The sequence below is a fragment of the Arvicanthis niloticus genome, chromosome 11 (assembly GCF_011762505.2).
Source record: "Arvicanthis niloticus isolate mArvNil1 chromosome 11, mArvNil1.pat.X, whole genome shotgun sequence".
Taxonomy (NCBI): Eukaryota; Metazoa; Chordata; class Mammalia; order Rodentia; family Muridae; genus Arvicanthis; species Arvicanthis niloticus.
The window spans coordinates 65,878,870-65,895,419 of record NC_047668.1 but is presented as its reverse complement, the minus strand read 5'-3'; the positions used below and the strand labels follow the sequence as shown (position 1 = coordinate 65,895,419).

Sequence of the window (16,550 nt, the reverse complement as noted above, 5' to 3'; positions counted from 1 at the left end):
CTGATCTTAATTTCTATACTTAGTAACCAAACTAGTTAAGATATAAAGCATACTTGTTACATGTTGTTAATTATTCACCTGATAAGGTAGATAGAATATTTATACATAATTCTTTAAATATGTTAACATATTTAATTTGATAAGCTATTTCTTTTGATGGTTTTCAGTACAGAGGTTTATACTTAGTATTATATTAGCCTCATCAAGAAACAATATAGTCTGTTGCTAGCTTTATTTACATTTTAAAAATTTAATGTGTATTTGGTTTTGAACTTAATTTTTCTTAGATTATAAACTATTAATGTCACTAAGAACTAGGTTTAAAATGTTTTTTTTTAACTGACAAATTATTAATATGTAAAAAGTTCTCTCAAGTAGAAAGAAAGACTGAGTGTTGACTAAGCAATTTTTTATGAGTGTGTGTGTGTGTTTGTTTGAGCCAAGTTCTTACTTTGTAGACCAGGCAATCCTGGAGCTCAGTGTGTGCTTCAAGCTAATGTATTGGCAGTCTTGCCTTAGCCATCCAAGTGCTGGCCTTTGCAGCTGTTGGTCAACCAAACTTGGCTAAAATTGTCATTCTTTCTTTCTCTTTCTCCCTTTCTCCCTTTCTCCCTTTCTCCCTTTCTCCCTTTCTCCCTTTCTCCCTTTCTCTCTCTCTCTCTCTCTCTCTCTCTCTCTCTCTCTCTCTCTCTCTCTCTCTCTTTCTCTCTCTTCTAACTATTTGATGGGAAAATAAAGATATAACATATACTATACATAGTATCATACTATATAATAAACTAATATATAGATTGTTGGTATGTAAAAAAAGTGCTTTGTTTCTTTGTTTGTTTGTTTCTAGGTAGTATGTTTTGTTTGCTTCTTGTTCTGGGGAACTGATCCCAGAGCCTATGCATGGTAATACCACACCATTAGCTGGGGAACTGAACCCAGAGCCTATGCATGGTAATACCATACCATTAGTTGTCCCACTTGCCATTATTTACTTATTTTTTAAGTAAAATATTTCAACCGACTTTGCAGTATACTAATGGTTATCTTAAAAGCTATTTCTATAAACATAACCAATTATTTCTATATACCAAAAAAACAAAATTAAGCTGGATATGGTAATGTACACTTGTAATCTATCACTCAGAAGGCTGAGGCAGGAATATTACAAATTTTAGGCCATCTTCAGCTACACAGCAAGACTTTCCTCAGGCAGAGAAATGAATCACTGTAATAGGACTGTGTATATGCACACACAAAGGAAGCAAAGGATCTAGAATAAACATGCCTAGAACATACCTAATGACAGAGATTTACACATCCAGTAAGACTTTAGAGCTGACAATAGAAGATGCACTAGCTAGATTAGGAAAATGGTTGTCTGGTGTCAGAAGAGAGCACTGTGCTCCACCACAGCCTCGCTCTGCAGTGTCCTGTCCACCCCATCAGTGTACATATGTCTTTTCTGTAGTCATACTCAATACTTTCTGAATCAGTTTTGGGAAAATAAAAATTTTAATTTCTAGTTTGTTTCAATTTCTAGATGTATTGTAGAAACAGAAAACTTAGAAGAAAGAGTAGCTGTAGTAAGTCGAATAATTGAGATTCTACAAGTCTTTCAAGAACTGAACAACTTCAATGGTGTCCTTGAAGTTGTCAGTGCTATGAACTCATCACCTGTTTACAGACTAGACCACACATTTGAGGTAAGTTTGTACATGTGTTTTAAAATGAACTTAGGAATTTGCATGACATGGCCATTATAATCTCAGCAGCTGTGATTATCAGCATAACAAAATTGGCCATCAGCATGATGTCATGGAAACTGGGTGGGGATTATAAGGGCCCATCTCTTCCATAACATGTCACTGTGGTTAGTGGTTGCTGAGAAGGAGAGACATTTTATTCAGTAGTGTAACTATAGGTAAGGTACTGTGTTCATAAATAACCCTTCACCCATGCTCCTATAAGCAACTGTAATTTACTCACTGCATCACCAAGAGAAAGGAGGAGAGGTGGGGGAGAGGGAGAGAGAAAAGACCAGGCAGAACAAGGGAGGACTGGTTGGGAGGCAGAAGGGCTCCAGCAGAAGGACTGGCCAGAAATGGCTGTGGGGTGAAATGTTAAAAGTGCATTGCAGACATGTATGAAAATGTCTCAATGAAGCCTGCCATTGTGTATAACTACTACCTGCTAATATATATAGGAAATCAGAACTTTAACAGTTACAATACTTAACACTTAAATGTCTCATTTGTTTTTTCAGTAATAGGTTAAATATTGGACTTCCCTAAATTTCATAATGAATTGTTTTCTCTTTTAAAATTAAGTGTTCTCATTAAAATTCATTCATAGGTTCCAATTTGTTAGAAGCAAAAAACAATCAGTATTTTATTTTCTTAATTTTGTGTATGTGTACTCAGGTGTCTGCTATAGGCACATCTGGAGGCCCAAGGAATGGTGTGGCGTAGGTTCCCTCCTACCACCTTGATGGGGGTCAAACTCAGATCACCAGGCTTGTGCTGGGCCAGCTTGCTAAACTACACTCAGCAGCTTATTTGTAATGCTCAGTTAAACATCCACATACATTGTATGAGGGATGACAAGGTAGATTCTATCATGCACACTTTTAAGCTTGATCTAAAGTATATGAGAAAGTTTTTTTTGTTTTGTTTTGTTTTGTTTTGTTTTTTTAAGTATTAACCAGGTGTGGTCACTCAAGCCTTTAATTCTTACACTTGAGAGGCAGAGGCAGGTGGATCTTCGTAAGTTTGAGGCCAACCTGACCTACATTATGAATTCCAACCTGGCCAGGGATACATACTGAGACTTTGTCTCAAAAATATATATTATAAATTAAAAAGTAAAAACAGTATTAACATTCTTGGAGTCAAAACTGACTATGAATGGGCCATAATGGTTAGTTGCTCTTTGGGGGGTTTATTTGTTTTTGGGTTGTTTGTTTTGTTTGTTTTTTGGCAAGATTTGCAGTTCTTGTATAACTGAGGCCTCCTAATTTTTATTTTTATTATTATAGCAAATACCAAGTAGACAAAAGAAAATTTTAGAAGAAGCTCATGAATTGAGTGAAGATCACTATAAGAAATATTTGGCAAAACTCAGGTCTATTAATCCACCATGTGTGCCTTTCTTTGGTAAGTATTTATTCCTAATTTTTATTGTGCTTCTGGATAAAACGAAACATTTTACTAAATGAGTGTAGAAAGTAGCACCTGAATCTTTTCAGATTCCTCGTTAGGACTTTAAAAAAAAAAAAAAAAAAATCAGACCTAATATAGATTGAGCATTTTAAATGTGAAAATCCAGTGTCCCAAACACTGAAACTTGCTGATGTGACACAAGTGCAAGGAGTCACATACAAAATGTCAGTTCACTACAAACACTGAGGTAGCTCAGGTGACAGATGTGGTAGCACACATGAGTGTGAGGCCAGCCTGGGCTGCATAGTAAGATCCTATCTGAAAACAGAACAAAGTAGGTGTATCAAACAGTCAGGCCATAGATGTAACGAATATGTGGTCTGTAAGTAAATTTTCTCTTTAGATCTGGAACCCACACCCAGGATATCCACAGACATTCCAAGTGTCCAAAGCCCTCTGACCTCATTCAGCGAGGACTCAGCCTGTATACGCTTCACTTTCTGGTCTCATCTCTGAAAGCCATCCCAAATTATATCACTCATGTCTTTGTAGTCTTACTATTTTTGTTACTGCTGCAGTCTTCCTGCCTCAGCACTCCTGGTGCTTGGGATAAACAGATGTGCACCACCTTGACTGACCTTGTAGTTTAGTTTGATAAGGGAAAGCAGCATCAGCATGACCATAGCATCCATACTTGTATTGAATCATTTAACAAACACATGTCTAAAATTCACTGATGTGCCTTTGAGACAGTCTTCCGCACATGAGACTTTTATTTTTACCGGCTCCTAATTTCCCTCCTTTGCACTGGAGGATGAATGTCACTCTTCCTTTCAAGACTGACTGTCTCCCATCTCAATCTGTTGTTTTTCTTGCATAGAGACTGAAGATGGCACCTGTCTGTTGCCTTCTTGTAGGTTCCTTTATCTCTTGCTGTGATTTATTCCTTACATTTTACACATGCATTATTCTTTACATTGCCCCTCCACACACACCTTTCCCCCATTCCGTGCTAGGGATGGAACCCAGAGCTTAAGCATGCCAGGTACATGCTCTGCCTGGGTTATACCCAGCTCTTGAATCAGCCTTTCTCTTCTGTCTATGTGCATGATTTGGTGAGCGTTTTCTGAAGGTTTGTAGAAATCGATCTATCTTATGTTTGACTTTCTTAGTAACTGGTACATTTTCTCCTGGCTTTATCTTCATCTATGTTGTTTTCTAAGTAGTCTTACATTGTAGTACATAGAACAATGGTAATCCTGATATTTTCTTCAATGTATCTATTTTCTCATATTTTATTGTTGCACTTTATAACTAAATACTTTTTGCTTGTGGGTTTTTGTTCCTTTCTTTGTTTTTCTCTCTTCATAGCACTGGCTGCCCTAGAACTCACTATTTGACCAAACTTAGAAAGATCTTCCTCCTCTGCCTCCTCAGTGCTGGGATTAAAGGTGTGTGCTACCATGCCTGGTCTGCACATACTGCTGTGCTTATAGCACAGTAGCGTAGGTCTTGGTTTTTTAAAGGAGCAAAACTCTGGGACAATGTCTTGTCTATTCTTTGCACCTAGGATACATGAAGACATAAATGTTTTTTGAATGAATGAAAGAAACCATATTATTTTAGAACAGAAGAGAATTTGGCCACTAGTATTTGACAGACAGTGACATTTAGATCTACATGTGTATATACATATCCACAAACACATACCTACCTACCTTTCTACCTTCCTCCCTCCCTCCTACCCCCTCTATCTCTTTCTCAAATCAAAGTTTGGTAGGCCTAGAGAGATGGCTCAGCATTTAAGAGCACTGACTATTCTTCCAGAGGACACAGGTTCAATTCCTACTACCACAAGGTGGTTTCAACTGCCTGTAACTCCCTCTTCTGGACCCCATGGGTACCAGGAATGTACATGACACATAGGCATACATGCAGGCAAAATGCACATAAATAAAATAAAGATAATTAAGTTTGCTAATATATAGTATTGAGGTCCCTATTAAGTGTGTCCATATACAAATATTCTTTGTAAATCACATAGGCTTAAACATTTATATGAATGCAGTATTTAATCAACAAAGTTTGGATAGCACTACCATGATTTTATTCTTTTTACTAGTCATTAATCAGACATTAAATACTTTTCTAAATTTTATCCTGACATTTCCCAAAATGCTTCATGTATTTTTACAACTTTATCCCAGTGTTTTAACACATGTAGACATCCTGTTCACTGTATCAGTCATTCAGTCATCCTAAGTACAGAGCTCAAAGCCTTCCTGCTATGTCCTGCCGGTGTGTGTGCACACGCACGCACGCATGCACACACACACCATTGTTGGAGGGAAGGTACCTCAGAGGTCAAGAGAGGGTATTGGATTCCCCGAAACTGTACTTAAGGTACTTGGGAGTCATCTGATATGGGTACCAGGAACCTGACTTGGTCCTGCAATAGAGAAAGCAAGACCACACATGTAAACACTGAGCCATCCATCCAGTCCAGTTACTAATTTCATAAGACCTACCCTCTTAAATGTTTATGCTCTCTGTTTTCTTCAAGCACTCAGAATATGATTGTACACTGCTCTTCTTTTTTGTTGTTGTTGGGTTTTTTTTGTTGTTGTTTTTTTTTTTTTTTTTTTTTTTTTTTTTTAGACAGGGTTTCTCTGTGTAGTCCTGGCTGTCCTGGAACTCACTCTGTAGACCAGGCTGGCCTTGAACTCAGAAATCTGCCTGCCTCTGCCTTCCAAGTGCTGGGATTAAAGACGTGCGCCACCACTGCCCGGCTGTACACTGCTCTTCTTTGTGATCAGTGTAGCTAGCAATCCTAAAAATGCAAAGATGTTTCTGCCCTGTTATCTTCCTAGTTAAGCTTTTTCTTTTTTCTCTGAAGACAGAGACTCACTGGTATACCCTAAGATGGCCTGATATTCCTGTACCACTATGCCTAGCATGAGAATTAAACTTAACAAAAGATATTTCACAAGCTGAGTACCAGATACTACTATCCACAAAAACTTCAATTTTTTATTACTTTGAAAAGTTGATTTTGGCTGCCATTGAATATGCACACTCTTAAAGACATGTTTGTTAGAAAGCACAAGCGCCGAATGCTTACTACAACAAACAGTAATTATTCTATGAACATACCTTGAGGAGTGGCCTTGGTGCTGAGAAACAAATAAATCATGTGCCCAAACCAAACAAGTATTGGTGTCAGTGTTATCTTATTTTATATACACACACAGAGAGAGGAGGGGGGAAGGAGGGAGGGAAAAGACATTATTTAGAAATACTCCTGTGCTGCTAAACATTTACAACTACTGATCTTGTCCCTGTCTATCATCCTGCCAGTCTTATTTCACTTTACCTAATAAATAAAGCCCTAAGGTCTAGCCATCCCAAACAGCCTGCCTGCTCTGAGAATGCTTACACGCCTCATCGCATGGCAGCATCACACTGGTGCCCTTTCTCTTATTCTACCCAGTAAACTCTTAATTCACTTTTTTGAGATTTAATCTAATAATTCTTTTTGTAATCTCAGCAACTCAAAACAGGATAAGATACTTCATTGTGTTCTCATAACATCTTAAATAGTACTACTAATGAAACATCTCACGGTGCAGCTGTAAAACAGCACAGCTGTAAAACAGCATAGTGCACGCGCGCGCGCACGCACACACACACACACACACACACACACAATGTGTTTTCATTTCCTATACCTAAATGTAGCAAAAAGGCAATACATTTGTATTCAGTAAATGAACTCAGGTATGCACATGCCTGTTTTCCACCCCTTCACTGGAAAAAAGCAATGTGTAATTTGGGAGGAAAAACAAGAAAGAAACAAGAAAGTAATATTCAGATACCAGCATTAGCAGTTGCAACCGTTACTAATGGACACTTTCTTTTTTGTCAGGCCCTATCCTAATCTGTTTACAAATGTATTTACTTCCCACAGATGAGTAACAGGCACAGAGAGACTAAGCAATTTATATAAGACAGCACAGGTAGAAAGCAGCATAGCTGGCTCTAGAACCTTTGTGCCAGGAAGGAACTAAACAGCCTCTGGAACGAGAGGGCTAGATAAAGAGCAGAAGTGGACTGGGGTGTAGCTCAGTTAGAAGGGTGCCTGCCTAGCCTGAACCAGGCATGAGGTGTACTGTAAACCCAGTGCTCAGGAGCTGAAGCCAGAAGGATGGTTCCCAGCTGCATGACAAGCTGGAGACCAGCCTGTATCACCAGGTGTACTAACTCTAAAATATGCAAAAATTAAGTCACCCTGCACTTGCTAGACTTTGTTCAAACATGGTTACCTCCAAACTGTGAGACTAAGTAAGGATTGGGAAGGAGGAAATGCCATCTTCTGATTCAAGTTTCCCCTTTTCTGGAAGTGTGCCTCATCAGTGACAGCATCGTTAAGTTTCTTCAACACAAGTCATGCAACAGGGAGAAATGTTCTTTAAAAATAATCTACTTCTGAAATTTGTTCCCCTTTTCCTTGAATGTTTGAAAACTTAAGTATTTTATCTAGAAGAGGGTTTAATACATCTGGGCATTGGTTCTTTGTTTATTATGACTCTTTATGCCTACAGTTAATGAGAAAAAAATTTTCCTTTTTTACGAATGAAGTGATTTCTTGGTCTTTTCTAGGAATTTATCTCACAAATATCTTGAAAACAGAAGAAGGCAACCCTGAGGTCCTAAGAAGACACGGGAAAGAGCTCATCAACTTCAGCAAGAGGAGGAGAGTGGCCGAGATCACAGGCGAGATCCAGCAGTACCAAAACCAGCCTTACTGCTTACGGGTAGAGTCAGACATCAAGGTAAGGTGAATTATGTGAGGACACAGATTTCTGATCAGCTTTATACAGTGCCTCAGAAAGGCTGTTCATTTTGAAGAGGAGAAAAGGAAAAATAAAATTTAAAGTCAGTAACTCAAATTTTCTTATATGGAATGTATCCTAAATTATTTTCATGAATTTAAAATATTTAATACTAATAAAAAATTTTTTTTTGCTTTTATTTTAGAGGTTCTTTGAAAACTTGAATCCAATGGGAAATAGCATGGAGAAAGAATTTACAGACTATCTATTCAACAAATCCCTAGAAATAGAACCAAGGAACCCTAAGCCTCTTCCACGATTTGTAAGTATTCCTATGTTCACAAGTTTCCTATTTACACTTCTCCATCACCGAAGTTACTCACACCATGTGTCACACAGACTAGGTTTGTGAAACTACTTAACAGGATATAAATGTGATATTTACAAGTGATTAATAAGTAAATATAATGAGGGATACCCCCACCTGGTTTCAAATAGTGAATATTAATATTGATTTTAATAAATTCTGATATAATTATAAAAGTGACTAATTTATATTGTTTGTTATTTTTAGTTGTAACAAAAGTTAAAATTTATTTCAACGACATGGAATTTAAGAAGTTTATACTAAGCCGGGCTGTGGTGGCGCACGCCTTTAATCCCAGCACTTGGGAGGCAGAGGCAGGTGGATTTCTGAGTTCGAGGCCAGCCTGGTCTACAGAGTGAGTTCCAGGACAGCCAGGGCTATACAGAGAAACCTTGTCTCAACCCCCCCCCCCCCAAAAAAAAAAAGAAATTTATACTAATTCATTTACAATCAGTATATTTACTTGGTTTGTTTGTTTTTGTTTTTCAAGACATTTTCTCTTTGTAGCCCCTGACTGTCCTGGAATTTGTTCTGCAGGTCAGGCTGGCCTCGAACTCATAGATCCATCTGCTTCTGCTTTCCTAGTACTGGGCTAAAGGTGTGCCCCGCCACCACCCCAGCATACTTGGGAGTTTTTAAAGTAATGATTTATTAGAAATGTTAGCCATGAGTAATACAAAGTTTGCATAAAAATGTTTTAAATAGTTCTTTTATTTTGTAGTAATTTATTAATGCCTAGCCAAGTTTATGCTCAGTATCACCCCTCACTGATCTGATTAAGTTCCCTCACTCATTAAAGAGTCAAAATAAATATAAATGGTCTCTAAGAAGTCACAATAAACTGCTAATGTCTGTGACTCACAGCCAGATTCTTTTTTTTCAAACTCCAAATCAGCTTTTAAACATGAACCTAAAATAATTCATTAGAAATATGTGTGTAGACTCCAGTGAGGCACTCTGACATCACTGTGAAGTGGTCATTCTGCAGAGAAAGGGCCCTAAAATTAACATATACACACAAATCAAAATGTAAGCAACTCAGTCTATCAGTAAGTAGTACAGTACATGATAACGATCATGGCTTTTCCAACAAGGTTTAATTGCCTCAAATAGTGTTTTTAAAACTGAAATTATACGCTGTATTTCAGAAAAATTTCCATCCCCCAAGATGCTACCTTAACAAACATTCTTTTATATTAAAATTATTTAAAAATTCATATTAATATTATGTTTATATTAAAGCTCAACTATATACATTTGTTTCTGATGATCTCTATAAGAAATCCTCAGCAGAGGAGTGACAGTGCTGCACCTGGGGCTCTGGTCTGAACCATCATGACATTTTCATATTGGTCATTTACAAAAAGAAAGGAAAAAAAAACCTTCCTTTTAACCATGATGTTTTAAGTATTGTGTTTTGTTTTTATTTTTGATGTCTGTAGCCAAAAAAATACAGCTATCCCCTAAAATCTCCTGGTGTTCGTCCATCAAATCCAAGACCAGGAACCATGAGACATCCCACGCCTCTGCAACAGGAGCCAAGAAAAATTAGCTACAGTAGGATCCCTGAAAGTGAAACAGAAAGTACAGCATCTGCACCAAATTCTCCAAGAACACCACTGACACCTCCTCCTGCATCTGGCACTTCCAGTAACACAGATGTTTGCAGCGTGTTTGATTCTGACCATTCAGCAAGCCCTTTTCACTCAAGTAAGTGCTAAAACTTTAAGTGCTTCTGAGCAGTTGTTAGTATTGCCCATGCCAGAGGTAAAAATAACCTCTGTGATTATGTGTATATTCATCCGCACATGAAAGTAATTATAAACCTGAGTTTCAAAAGATACTAGAATCCTTTAAATCTAAACCCTAGAACTTGGGAGTTTTTGAAAAAGTTGCTGAACATTCTTTGAATCTATCCGAATGCACTGCTCATGTCTAGAAGAAACAAAGGCCATCCTTAAAAATCTTCAGACTATCAATCCTGTTTTTAATTTTATTTTATGTGCATGTGTGTTTTGCCTATGTGAATGTCTGTACACCATGTATGTGCCTGGTGCCCGCAGAGACCAGAAGAGGGCAGTAGATCCCCTGGAGTGGGAGTTACAGATGATTGTGAGCTGCCATGTGGGTGCTGGGTCCTCTAGAGGAGCAACGATTGAACCATCTGTTCAGTCCACACATTTTTTTTTTTTTTAATATAAGGTATACCATTCCCTCCCCCACCAAATTCTGCAGTGGCTTCTGATTATACAGTACATAAAACTCCAACTCATAGATGACCCTTCCTCAGACTCACTGTAGTATCCTGATATAATATGTAGTTCTTGGTGATACTAGGAAAAGCATGGCCATACAAATCACAGTTACTGCTATGTCATCACTATTCAACAGAACTATAAGAGCAATATGTTTGGCTATAAATGGCTAATAGCCACATTAGAAAAGGCAAACATAACTTAAAGAATCCTTTATTTAACCTAGTATGTAAAAACTGACTTCAGTGTGAAATCATATAAAAACTTATTTCAATACTTATTTTAAGTATTTAAAATCCAGTGTGCATTTCCTATTTATGGCACATCTCAATTAAAACAAGCCCAAGGATGCTTGGCAGTCACAGGATTATCAAACTGACTTTCCACAAAGTACCATTCACTCTTAGGTATTTCATGAGGAGCTTTGCAGCTTCCTAACAACACATCACCTGTTTACATTTGTTAAAGATCCAACTTGGAATCAAATCAACTTTAATCCTCTGTGAATGTTTCCACATGTTCTTCCTTTTGGCATTCCTAGCTGATCAGACCCAAGGACTTGACACAGTGCCAGCATCAGGGGTAGCATAGCCTCATGACTGAGGCAAAAGCTGAAAAGCACCAACCTTTGCATTAGGAATCCTGCTTTATCATCCAGGTCTGCTTATAACTTTCCTGGTTCTTGATAAAGCACTTTCTGTGTGCCTTTGGGAACTTTAGGCTGCTTCTAACATAATGAAACCAACTAAAAATGTATAAGCTTTTGCAGATGTATTTTGAGATTTGTCCCAGAATCCTGTGTAATTATTTCTGTGACATGTATACATGCATTTATACTTAATGCACAGTATGTCTTGTCTTTGCACTACAGAAAATGTATTTGTATTGAGCATTTACTTGGTTTTTCTTGTAACTAAGGAACACGGAAGTCACATTCTACACATAGTGAGCTATTGCATATATTTTTGGTAAGTTCAGATATTCACTAAGTAAAAACATATTTTCTCTAACTTGGCAATCCTCTTAAGGGGAAAACCCACAGTTTTCCAGCCTGTATGACTAAAATTCATTATTGTTGGATCCACTTAGCTGCAAGGTTTCTTCCCCTGGAACAGATACATATAACTCTATATTATAAGGATTCCCAAATAAATGAATTATTGAAGGCACATGAACACTATCAGTTGTGAATTCTTATTAGTTTAAGTCACTAAAACTAGAAGAAGTGGGAAAATAGAGAAACCCATTTTCTCTACTAGTGTTGAATCTAATGACCATCCAAAGGAGAGGGCATCACTCTGGAATGCATTTTCTGTTCAGTGGCATGTATCCATGCAAAGTATTAACTAACATTTCTAAACAAAGGTGGAAACTGTTCCAGCAATGATGAAGCTTTGTAATGCTAAACTTTAGGGTTTTCTCAACTTCTTATCATAAAGAAACTATTAATACTCCCTTTTCTCTTAATAAAAACTGTAAAAACCTCATTTTGAAATATAGTAACTCAGGTTGGTTACTATAAAACTGTCCTCATGTTCAACTAACCACTACTTAAATTCCATTTGTAGCCTATTTATTATTCAGGTACCCACTTGAACAAACAGACCTATCGTTGTAAGGTGGCTAGAGCTTTCAGCTGCTCCCACCAGGCTCTCTAGTCTGAATACCTTCTGAAGCCCTGTTTCCTAGTGGAAAAGGGCTCCTGTAACTACAGCCTGCAGTCATCTGAGCATATTCCAGTCAACACGAAGGCAGCCCATTACTTACGATGTTCTTGAGGCTTAGTTTTAAGGAAATCGAGGGCCTGGAAAGGTGGCTCATGGGTTCAGAGCATTTACTGCATTTGCAAGCAGACCTGAATTTGGTTCCCAGCACCCAGAAAGCAGCTCACAATCCCTGAAACTCCAGACCTAGGAGATCAGGTGCCCTTTTCTGGCCTCTGTAGGCTCTAGCATGCACATGACTTGTACACACAATTAAAAGAAACATTTTTTTTAAAAGTGAGAAATATGTAAGTAGATCTGTGCTTAAACAACACACTATATCTCTCTTGATCTCCACTGTAGCTCCTCAGGATGTAAAGAAATCAGAACACCAGCTTCATATCATTCACAGTTTAAAAATGAGTTTTAATCTACTTACCAGTGATGCTAAAGAAATATTGTGATATGACACTGACTTATGGAGGCAGTCAAGTTAACAAGAGTTGCCATAAGGCTGACTGAATCTGGAATGTACCGTTACCCTCCTCCTGACCAAGTAAACTGAAAAAATGTCCCAAATAAATGAGTTATTGCATATTATATAAAAACAAGTAAAAGGGAAATCTTATTTTTAAATAATCAGCCCTACTGTAAGAAGTATTGTAGCCCCTTGGGCAGTTGTGTTCCCTGCTTTGGTAGTGAAGAAGTGTAACAATGACGATTTGATGATGATTTAGAACTGCCTGGGGGTTGTTATTCTCTCTCAGTTTTCCTTCATTTTAGTGCAGTGGCTGTCAATCTGTGTGTTGCAGCCCCTTTGGCAAACATCTCCAAAAATAATTATATTACAATTCGTAATAGTAAGAAAATTACAGTTATGAAGTAGCAATGAAAATAACTTTATGATTGGGGTCACCAAAATGTGAAAAACTGTATTAAAGGGTCTCAGCATTAGGAAGGTTGAGAACTACTGTTTTGCTGTTTCTGGGCTTTTTTAAAAAATATTTTTTCTTTAAAGAAAAATAATTAAGACTTAATTTTTCTTAAAAGAGTATTTTTTAAAATTTATCTAGAGATTTCCTCAATAAAATTTAAGAACCAAATACACTGAAATCTTTTAAGTGTTTCTGAGTACAGAAGCTTGTTTTAAGTATTCAAAGTTCATAATGTTTTATAACAATATATGTTCTGAAAACATATTTTCAAAGGTATCTGATAAAATCTGTATGACTCTCCCTTTAGTCTTTTGCAAAATGACTTGAGTCTGGCTAAATTCTTCACTGCATTGGGTTTTATAATTGACACTGCCTTCCAAGGCAGGCGAGCCGGCTCAGCAGGCTAAGATGCTTGCCACCAAGCCAACAGCCTAAATTCAAACCCTTGGAATCCTTGTGACAGAAGGAGAAAACTGACTCCTGCAAGTTGTGTTGTCCTCTGACTTGATCACACATACTGTGGCACATGGACACACACACACACACACACACACGTAAAAACCTTTCCAGTAATGTAGCATCATATTGTTTTCTAATGAATGCTTTCATTTATATTATGACATTAAGTAGTAAGAAAAACTTCAAAAATCCCAATAGGATATTAACTCCTTTTTTTTTCCTCAAAAGTATTAATGAGCTTTTCCTAAAGATGATTACACTCTTTAAAACTAGCATGTCACCATATATACATTTTCATGGGTCAGTTGAGAATATCAGTGGGAGAAAACAACATTTTCCTGTTTCCTTTCCAGAGGTGGCAATACCGTCTTTACCCAGGTTACACTGCCCCATGGTAACACAGTCAGTATACCTGATTTAAACCTAATTCCTGCTTTGGCTTGAAACCACATTGAGGCCACCTTCCCTGCTGACCCTCCTCTCCTGACTTATAAGTGAGCCTCCCCTGCTGCTGTCTTTTGACCATAAACAGTTGCCTTAAATTTAATACTTCTCATGCTTTTTACAGAACTTTTTCCTCTTAAAAGAATTTACTAAATAAGTAGCTTCCACATTTAACAATTTCTCTTTCCAAATGCACAATTCTAAATGTACTTCATTCTCAACTTTACAAAAGAAGCGAGAGCATGCTTGCGCATATGAGGCCGCTGCACACCACCTACATTACATGGTACACTGAGCCTGCTGACAACAGTGCAGGCAAATAACCGCATTAACTTTATAAGGACCACCTTATCATTATAACTAGTTTCAAGTTCTAAATATTTAGATAAAATCAAGTGCTGGTGTAGTTACTTGCTTTAGCTTTAAACTAACAATTCACTATAAATTTCTATTTTTAATGTTTTAAACAAATCAGTGGCTTTACTCTTTGTACAAATGATTTCAAAATATACATTAAAAAATATTAGTTACAAGCTAAATTAATTGTATATATTTTCTTAAAAACTAGGTGACCAAAATGTTGATCATGGCCTTGAGGAGATGGCTGAGTGGGCAGCATTTGCTATGAGAGCATGAGGCTCTGACTGGATCTCCTAGATCCATATAAAACCTCATATGATGTCACATGCCTGTGATCACAGAACTAAACACCAGAACCTCACTCGCCAGCCAGCCTAGCCCAAAAATGTGGGTTGTAGGTTCAGTGAGAAAACCCATCCCCCAAAAATAAAGTGGATAGTAAGAGAGGAAGACACCTAACATTGACCTCTGGCTTGCACACGTCCATGTGCATGCGCACAAACACACACACACAATGTTGACCATTTGGATATAAGTGCACAAAATACTCTTACATTCTCTACTATTATAACATATTAATGGTGGGGGCAGAATGCTTAAAGGAATTAAAAAAGTGTGCCAAGTATATCATTTTTTATTGTTTGTATAGTTTATAAACTAACAGTAGCATAAGTTGTCTTTCAAGACGTAAGTATTGAGGCCTGCATTAGGCTTCATCACTAAGTGTCTCTATGGTGGGTTTGGGTTTCACATAGCTCTTCTGTGCATCTCATCACGGTGGCCTTACATCAGGATCACTAGTTTTAGAGCAGTTCCTGTTTTCACTGTCGGAGCACCCTTGCCCCGTGATTCTAAATAGTTTCATCATGGTTAAAGCTTTTGGATTAGATGTGATGATTCTGATTTTGTTTCCTCTGATTTGTTTGTTCTGATTTTGATTATGCTAAGGGGAGTCTGGACCCAAGCGAAATGTGAATAGGCCTCAGGAAGCAACAGATTCTCTCCTATGTATCATTTAAGAGATATAACACTGCAAGATCAGAGACTGTTCCTAGAAACTATCTAGTCTGGGCACAGCATCTTGAGAGCAATAAAACTAGAGAAAAAATGAACACAGTTTAAAAAACAAAAAGAGACCATTTCAAAGACTTTTTTTCAAATTACCTTTCCAACAGAAATCTGAAAATTAGACCCAATTAAAAATTCCAATTATAGATTAACATTAACAATGGTAGTACTATTTTGTTCAAAAAGCTCAAAAAAAAAAAAAAAACACACAAACAAACAAACAAACCCCTACTACTTTAGGCAGCTTTTTCTTTTTAAAAAAAAAAAAAAAAAAAAAAAGCTAGGAAATTTCTGCATGGTTTTATAGCCGTTTTTTTTTTTTTTTTAATGAATGGAATTGTATTGGTTATTGGTTCATTAAACTGCTTTTGATAGTTCAACACATTTCTTTTAGTCAGTACAGTTTCCATCAAGAGTAATAAATGAAATAAAAGTTCCATAATTTTTTTTTAAATTAACACCCTACAGGATCTGCTTCAGTCTCATCTATAAGTTTATCCAAGGGCACTGACGAAATGCCTGTTCCCCCTCCTGTTCCCCCTCGAAGACGGCCAGAGTCTGCCCCAGCGGAATCCTCCCCATCCAAGGTAAAGCAAAGCACTGGTTATCCAGAAACTTAATCTTTATAGCTCTGTCAGCTGTTAATGTCAAGTCTATCTTGCTGGGATAGGCTAGTATCTCAAAGTACTTAGGTTTAATAATAGTTCAAAGATTAAATTTATCATGCAAGATGTTTGTCTTTTCCTATAAAGGTAGTTATAGGAGATGCATGCAAACCCCTATTAAGTTTAAAGCTATGAACATTACCAAGGGAAAAACCAAGACTTATCTACAAGACAACAAATAATAACTTGGCCTTGTGTGGTTCTTTTATATTTTGCTTGTGAGTCTTGTCTTCAACAGCTGAGCCATTGCTTCAGCCCTCATGCAGTTCTTTTAAAATGTGTGAGTGTGTGTGTGCATGCAGGCACAGTG

General features: G+C 37.3%; 2 protein-coding genes across 4 annotated transcripts in view; one reads left to right on the top strand and one right to left on the bottom strand.

The window, feature by feature from the left end:
* The window catches only part of Arhgef33 (Rho guanine nucleotide exchange factor 33), a 121,761-nt gene that overhangs the window by 13,381 nt on the left and 91,830 nt on the right, over window positions 1-16,550 (bottom strand). The window lies entirely within an intron of this gene.
* The window catches only part of Sos1 (SOS Ras/Rac guanine nucleotide exchange factor 1), an 84,035-nt gene that overhangs the window by 62,216 nt on the left and 5,269 nt on the right, over window positions 1-16,550 (top strand). For all 3 annotated transcript variants that reach the window (XM_076942325.1, XM_034514159.2, XM_076942326.1), the window contains 6 exons: window positions 1,535-1,697; window positions 3,029-3,146; window positions 7,812-7,984; window positions 8,190-8,306; window positions 9,794-10,061; window positions 16,044-16,162. In XM_076942325.1, coding sequence (XP_076798440.1) covers window positions 1,535-1,697; window positions 3,029-3,146; window positions 7,812-7,984; window positions 8,190-8,306; window positions 9,794-10,061; window positions 16,044-16,162 — 958 coding nt within the window. The remainder of the gene's footprint in view (window positions 1-1,534; window positions 1,698-3,028; window positions 3,147-7,811; window positions 7,985-8,189; window positions 8,307-9,793; window positions 10,062-16,043; window positions 16,163-16,550) is intronic.